Raw genomic sequence first — 8,038 nt, forward strand, 5'->3', positions numbered from 1 at the left:
AACCAAATAAGCCCTGAAGCTCCACTCACCTCTGTCCTTTTCAGCTATATGAACCCATAGATCCCTTTATTTTTCAAGCCAGTTCAATTTGAGTTTTCCATTTCTTGCAATTAAAAGCAGAGGTGGTTGGTTAACTGCCATAGAAATCTAGAAGGAACATAAATAACAAGCTCATGACAGCCTACTATCAAATCAAGACACATTGTGAAGTCCATCAAGCCTGCATGGCAATATTTAAAGTGATTCTCATTACCTTTAGCTAGGGGACAGATTGTGCTAAAAATCAGACCAAGATCTGATTGTGAAGGAAGATGAATTCATAGCCCTAACAAATCTATGCTAAAATCAGGGTCCTGGTAAGATAAAATCAGGATCCTGACACGTAGGATAGGCATATTTGGATAGATGCCTTTGAGAACCTGGAATCCTCTGGACCAGCAGAGGTGCCCCACACTTTTAGGAAAGTAGCTTTCCATTGCCAACCCTAGATTGATAACTGGGGTTGGGTTTCAGCATGGCTTTAGGGGGTAAATATTGTCTTTTTTGTGTAATAAAAGAGATTATTCCCCAAAAGAGCTTCAGATCGTGACAAATATATGACAAAATATATATATGGAAATGGATCTCAAGATTACTGGACAGAAAGATTTGATATGAGGCTGGTAATAGAAGATTTAATGATATGGAGACACTTCCATTGTGCCATGCTGTGCTAATTTGCTTCAGTTGTGTCTGGCTCTGTGTGACCCTGTGGACTGTAGCCTGCCAGGCTCCTCTGTCCATGGGATTTTCCAGGCAAGAATACTGGAGTGGGTTACCGTTCCCTCCTTCAGGGGATCTTCCTGATTTAGGGATCAAACCCATCTATGTCTTTTATGTCTCTTGTATTGGCAGGTGGGTTCCTTACCACTAGTGCTACCTGGGAAGCCCTGACACTTCCATTACTTTGTCTTTGATATGGCAAGGATGCCTGGAGCTGCACTAATAAGCTGCTGGAATGGTTCCCTGAAGCTTGGAATCAATGATGGTCTACAGGAAATAAGGTAGAGATGCCTTGGCAGAGTGTTAAGGAGGAGGTCAAAACCCTCAAAGAGGTAAGCATTTGAATGGACTTCTTATGTAATGCCAGAGAGCTCTCCAGCTGACTGTGTTCCCTGGGAAGACCCAGAAGACACTTCCTTCATTAAGGCAACGAGGAACATGCTAGAGAGAGGGCTCAGTGCTGTCGGTCTTCTACAGGCCAGCATTGATGCTAAGAGATGCTGCTGCAGAACTGGCATCCCTAGTGTCAATGAGATGATAGAATTCTGGAATAGGGAGGTCAGGAGGCAACACTTAACTTCAGAGACAATGTGGGTGTAATAACCATAATGAACATCAAAGTCAGTTGGAAATCAAGGGCCTTGATCCATGGGGATCAGGGCAGTGGCTAATACACAATGATGTTTCTAAGGGCAGGAAGTGGACAGCCAATGAAGATGTGGCTTAACTACTGTGATCAAAATAAATCAGTAGAGGGTGAGCAGCAGGTTGATTGCAATGAAAAAGTCATGATTTCTCACCTATTTTCCAAACCTGAGCCAGATTTTAGAGCACATGATTGAAGGGGCTGAGCTGTGTTGAAGAAGAACCCTGCAGTGCCGCATCAAGAGTATGTAGCAGATACTCTCCCAATCCTTCCTCCAAAGGGACCTACAGTCACTAGTGTAATTGCACACTGGGTGCAGTGAGAAGATCCAGATATTTGAAGGCTGCTGGACATAGGATTTTAGTTGACACTGCTATCATGGGGACCCAAAAAATGCCATTCTGGTCCCCATGTCTAGGGATGGGGTATGTGGAGGCCAGGCATTATTTGGAGTCCTGGCCCAAGTCCATTTTCTCAGTCTCTGATTGCATAATTGAAATGGATATACTTAGCGTCTTGTTCCCTGGCCTGCGGGGCAAGAGTCATTATAATAAGGAAGGTTTAAACCACCGCCCCCTGGGCATGATAGTAAATCAGAAATAATACTTCATCCAGCATGGAAGAGCAGAGATTAGTGCCACCCTGAAGGACCTAAAAATCAAATGAATCAGGGCAAAGATGGTTCATTGCTTTTACCATAAGTCTAAACAAATCATAATCCCAATCCCAGCTGTTATGCCAGATATGGTATCTTTACTGAGAAGATCAATACAACCTGTGGTACTTGATAGGCATCTACTGAAATGGTGAAGGTGTTATTTTTAATCTCCATCAGAAAAGCAAATCAACAGCAGTTTGCATTAACCTCCAACAGAGAGAAGAACACATTCATAGTCTTGCCCTAGAGCTAGATTGCTTCTCCTACTGTCTGTCTCATTGTAGTCCAGAGGCACCTTGATAATCTCCACATTCCACAGAACCTCATGGTGGTTGGACCACCCTGTTGACGAAATCATATTACTTAGAGCTGGTAGGTGGGAATGATAAGTATTCTAGAAGCTTTAGTAAGGCACCGGAATGCCAGAAGGTAGGAGATAAATCCTATAAACATTCAGGGGGCCTAACACACTGTGAAGTATTTGGGGGTCCAATAGTCTGGGGTGTGCTGGAATGCCCCCCTCCAAAATAAAGGAGAGACTATTGCACCTCATACCCCCAGCATTGAAAAGGGGCCACAGTGCCTGGTAGGTCTCTTTGGATTTTAGAAATAACACATACCATGGTTGGGAATATCATTCAGTCCCATTTATCAAATGAATCAGAAAACTGTGGATTTTGAGTGGAGCCTAGAGTCAGACAGGGTGCTTCAGTAGGTCCAGGTTGTCACAAAAGGCTCTGGGCTCATATAACCCACAGAAGTCAATGGGGCTAGAAGTATCTGTGGCAGATAAAGGTGCTGCATGGAATCTCGGGCAAGTTCTATTGGGAGACAGTAGCAGTACGAATTCTTGAGGTTCTGGACTACTCAAAGCTATGCTGTCTGCAGCAGAGAGATGTTCATCATTCAAGCAACAACTCCTGGCATGCCATTGAGCCCTGGCAGAAACGGAGTATATGACCATGGGGCACCAGATGACGATGTAACTTATGAAGGTGGGATCCCGTCACTTCCACTGAGTCACAAGCTTGAGAGGCACAGCAGTAATCAATCGTATGAGAGAACTGAGTTCAAACAAAACTGGAGAGTTCAAATAATTTACACTATCAGGTGTTCCAAATCCCCACGCCACCTCCTTCTGTGGTACTAATATCTCTCCCTCAGCTCAGACCTAAGACCTCATGGGGAGTTCTATATGACCAGCTAATATAAAAAAACGTTAAAACCTGATTCTCATTCATGAATGATTTGTTGCTATGAGTCAAAGATATACTGCTGACCCATTATGGCTCTACTCAACGCCATAAACCTCCTAATAGACAGAACGCTATGCGGTACATCTGGTCATCGACTTTTGTGGAGGGAAAAAGCAACCTGAGGTAAAGTGTATTAACATTTCATCGCATGATTATCCTTTGTTTATCCATTTGAGTTGATGGACATTTAGGTGCTTTCTACTTTGACTATTATGCATAATACTGTTATGAACATCTGTGCATAAGGTTTTGTTTGAACACATGTTTTCTAATCCTCTTGGGTGGAATTCCTGGGTAATATAATAATGCTATGTTTGACTTTTGGGGAAACTGCCAAACTTTCCCACAGAGGCTGCACCATTTTACACTCTCACCAGTTATGTATAAGGGTTCCAATTTCTCTACATCCCACCAGCACTTGTTATTTTGTATTTGTTTTTTCAGTAGTCATCCTTGTGGGTGTGAAATGGTATCTCGTTGTGGTTTTAGTTTGAATTCCCCTGATGGCTAATGAAAGATTCACTTTTCTTTCTTGTAAGCTAGACCACACATTAAAAAATAATACGGGTTGTTATATTTCTTGTCAAAGTGTTTGTAGTGGACATACCCAGAATACTTTTCCCACCACAGAAGAGTCTTTCTCTGCAGTCAAGGATTATTAGGGTTAAAGGGAAAAACAGATTAGAGTTAAGTATACAGATGAACAGCTAGAGGGAACAATATGTTTTCAGATAGCTAGAATTGGTATCAGGAGAGGATTTCACATAAAAGATTTTGACATATGGAATAACTAGCATAGACATGAGATGGCTAATAGCAAGGCAAGAGTTTGTTGAGGAGATTGCCTCCCCCGTTATAACAGAATGCTCATTTTGGGACCATATTCATGTATTCAATATTTGGAGAGATATAGAAACTGTTCAAGCCTATTTTTTCCTATGTCCAGAACCTTCTCATGCTCTGGATCTGAAAATCATATCTTGAAATATGGGATTTAAACTATATCCAAGTGACTACCTAGACTACCCCACTGGATTGTTAATATGACAACACAGCTGCAAATCATTCATTCATTCATTTAAGAACTAGTTATCAATGGGACTTTCCTGGCAGTCCAATGGTTGGAACTCCATGCTTCCACAGCAGGGGACATAGGTTCAATCCCTGGCAGGGGAGCTAATATCCAGCATGCCATGCAGCATAACCAAAAAATTAAAAATAAATAAAAATGGAAAAAAGAACTAGTTATCGAGCATCAAGAACCAGCATTGGGAACAGTGGCAGTCATTGTTCAAGGTACAGAATATATGGGATTCAACATGACAGAGCATGTCCCTGGTCTCCCAAGTCTTATATTATAGCAACACTGAATACACAGTTCTTGCCTGGAGAGTCCCAGGGATGGGGGAACCTGGTGGGCTGCCGTCTGTGGGGTCGCACAGAGTCAGACACGACTGAAGCGACTTAGCAGCAGCAGCAGCAGCAGCAGCAGAGAGCCTCTAAGTGTTCCTGGACCTGCTTCTCTCCCTTTTAGAGTTTCTACCCTCACACAGGACAGTCACTTCTTCAGAGCCCCCATGGCACCCTCTCAGAATGCAATTAGAATGATCCAGATAGAGACTATCAAGTGTGCACTTTCACAAAGAGACAATCTCGATTTAATTAGACCGAGGATGCCATTAACCCATTATTCAATCAACTGAAAGGCCCTCTAACCTAAAAATTTGGAAATGCAAATGAAGGCAGACACAGTTGGAGAGATTTTTAATATCTAAGTGTCCAAGGGCCAGATGACAGCTCACTCCGCATGCACAGTTCACACTCTCTGAGCCTTTTCCCAGTAATTACTGTAAAAAGCTTTGAGATACCTTGAGCATAATCACAGTTCTGGGAAAACAAATTAGACAGTACATTAATTATGTTGGTTGCTGAAAATATGGGGGGCCAGGGGACCAAATGCAGAAGGATTGGGGCCTTAGAGACAGCCAGGATGGAACTGTGTACTTCAACTTGTTAAAAACACAATCCAGGACATCTGGGAGAATTGTCATCTGGAATTCATATGGTCACAAGGAAAAACACTGCTGACAGAGAACTTGATGATCAAAGGCGGATTCGGCAAACCACCGAACTAGTTATTGAGCATCAAGGACCAGCCCTGAGAATGGTGGCAGCCATTGTTCCAGGTACAGAGTATATGGGAATCAACAAGGGCTGGGCTGGACCCTATAGATGAAGCAAGGTGTGATGTGGGAGAGCCATGGGGCAAAACTCTCCTGAATGCCAAGTCAGAAAGGGCAGAGAGACACACTGAATTGATACTCTCCAACCTGAATGATTGCTGAGGGCAAACCAATCATCATTTCCAAAATTGGCTGGAGTTTCTGCACATCACCGCCATTGCCAATGCTATAATATCTTCCACTCTCTTTTGCCAATTATCAATTTCTGTTTATCTTTCAAGACAGTTCCAATGTGATTTCTTCAACCAGATAACCTACATTAATCTCTCCCTCCCCCAAGCACTGGTGGCTTACTTCCAAAGCCCATATACTGATCATGGACTGCCTTAGGCAAAGAATGGGACCTTTATTCAGCTCCCCATTTCACTCCCAGCTCCTTCTTGCCCAACAGCTATCCTAGGCTGGCCATTCAATTAATGACCACCCAACCCTCATTTAACAAATGACCAATCAGTATTGCTGGAGCTCTTTCTTTGTGCCAGTCCCTGTGCTGGACGCTGGGAATATAGTGCCTTTTGGACAAGTCTAATATGGTTCTTGTCCTCTCAGAGCTTATACTGTACATCTCTTAGGTTGTTCTCTTCTTGACTGAGAGGTAGTAAAACATATAATTCACAAGAGCTGATTACACCAGCCAGATCCTTTAGGTCCAAAAGGGACAACCAGGGAATGTGGAGCAGGGCAGGGAAATAAAACTGCGTGGATCACAACAAACTGTGGAAAATTCTTAAAGAGATGGGAATACCAGACCACCTTACCTGCCTCCTGAGAAATCCATATGCAGGTAAAGAAGCAACAATTAGAACCAGTCATGGAACAGACTGGTTCCAAATAGGGAAAGGAGTATGTCAAGGCTGTATATTGTCACCTTGCTTATTTAACTTATATGCAGAGTACATCATGAAAAATGCCAGACTAGATGAAGCACAAGCTGGACTCTAGACTGCAGGGAGAAATAACCTCAGATATACAGGTGACACCACCCTTATAGCAGAAAGTGAAGAGGAACTGAAGAGCCTCTTGATGAAAATGAAAGAGGAGAGTGAACAAGTTGGCTTAAAACTCAACATTCAAAAAACTAAGATCATGGCATTCAGTCCCATCACTTCATGGCAAATAGATGGGAAAACAGTGACAGACTTTATTTTCTTGGGCTCCAAAATCACTGTGGATGGTGACTGCAGCCATGAAATTAAAAGGCATTTGCTCCTTGGAAGAAAAGTTATGACAAACCTAGACAGCATATTTAAAAAGCAGAGGCATTACTTTACTGACGAAGGACTGCATAGTCAAAGCTATGGTTTTTCCAGTAGTCATGGATGTGAGAGTTGGACCATAAAGAAAGCTGAGTGCTGAAGAATTGATGATTTTGAACTGTGATGTTGGAGAAGACTCTTGAGAGTCCCTTGGACTTCAAGGAGATCAAATCAGTCAATCTTAAAGGAAATCAGTCCTGAATATTCATTGGAAGGACTGATGCTGAAGCTGAAGCTCCAATACTTTGGCCACCTGATGCAAACTGACTTATTGGAAAAGACCTTGATGGGTCTTTTTTGCGAAAGACTGAAGGCAGGAGGAGAAGGGGACAACAGAGGATAAGATGGTTGGATGACTTCATCGACTTGATGAGTTTGAGCAAGCTCTGGGAGTTGATGATGGATAGGGAAGCCTGGTGTGATGCAGTTCATGGGGTCACAAAGAGTTGAACACGACAGAATGATTGAACTGAACGGAATCCTTACGTACACCAGGGTGAAGCTTCCAGCTTAATACTGGAGTCCCAGCTTAATACTGCCTGGACCATCAGCATGGGGCTGGGACCCTAGGAGAAGAATGAGGCTTTTTTACCTGCCCTTGTGATGACCCAAGTCACCCAGAAATGCCCTTCTCTCCCTTTCTGAACCGAACTACTGATGTTTGAGTTGAGACAAATGTAAAGTAGATGGAAAAGTCTTTACCCTGGAGATAAGAGGGTATTCCTGGTTCTGATGGTTACGAATTAATGGCCTTAGATGACTCATTTAAAGATCTCAGATTCAGTTGCCTCACCAGAAAATGGGGATGGGCTTAAATCAGAAGGTCTCTTAAAGTCTTTTCTGAGTATAATTCTGAAATGTAATACCCAGGGAAGTACATAAAACATGAATGTAGATTTTAATCATTTTCATGTAGTGACCACCCAGATAATCAACACAGGTCAAGAGAAACTATATCTAATACCATTGGAGCACCTTTACATGTCCCTTTCTAATTATCCCCCCTTTTTCCCCAAGAGGGGTACACTATCATGATATGTATAATAATCACATCCTACTATGCCAAAGCCTTTGACTGTGTGAATCACAATAAACTGTGGAAAATTCTGAAAGAGATGGGAATACCAGACCACCTGACCTGCCTCTTGAGAAACCTGTATGCAGGTCAGGAAGCAACAGTGAGAACTGGACATGGAACAACAGACTGGTTCCAAATA

At 42.7% G+C, this 8,038-nt stretch overlaps 1 protein-coding gene across 1 annotated transcript in view; it reads left to right on the forward strand.

Annotated features, from left to right (window-relative positions):
- The first annotated feature begins 1,049 nt into the window (after nucleotides 1-1,049).
- HCN4 (hyperpolarization activated cyclic nucleotide-gated potassium channel 4) overlaps nucleotides 1,050-8,038 on the forward strand; it is a 97,894-nt gene continuing 90,905 nt past the window's right edge. The window contains 2 exon segments of the mRNA XM_010831421.1: nucleotides 1,050-1,094; nucleotides 3,386-3,445. Coding sequence (XP_010829723.1) covers nucleotides 1,050-1,094; nucleotides 3,386-3,445 — 105 coding nt within the window.

The sequence above is a fragment of the Bison bison genome, unplaced genomic scaffold, assembly GCF_000754665.1.
Source record: "Bison bison bison isolate TAMUID 2011002044 unplaced genomic scaffold, Bison_UMD1.0 scf7180017864526, whole genome shotgun sequence".
NCBI lineage: Eukaryota > Metazoa > Chordata > Mammalia > Artiodactyla > Bovidae > Bison > Bison bison.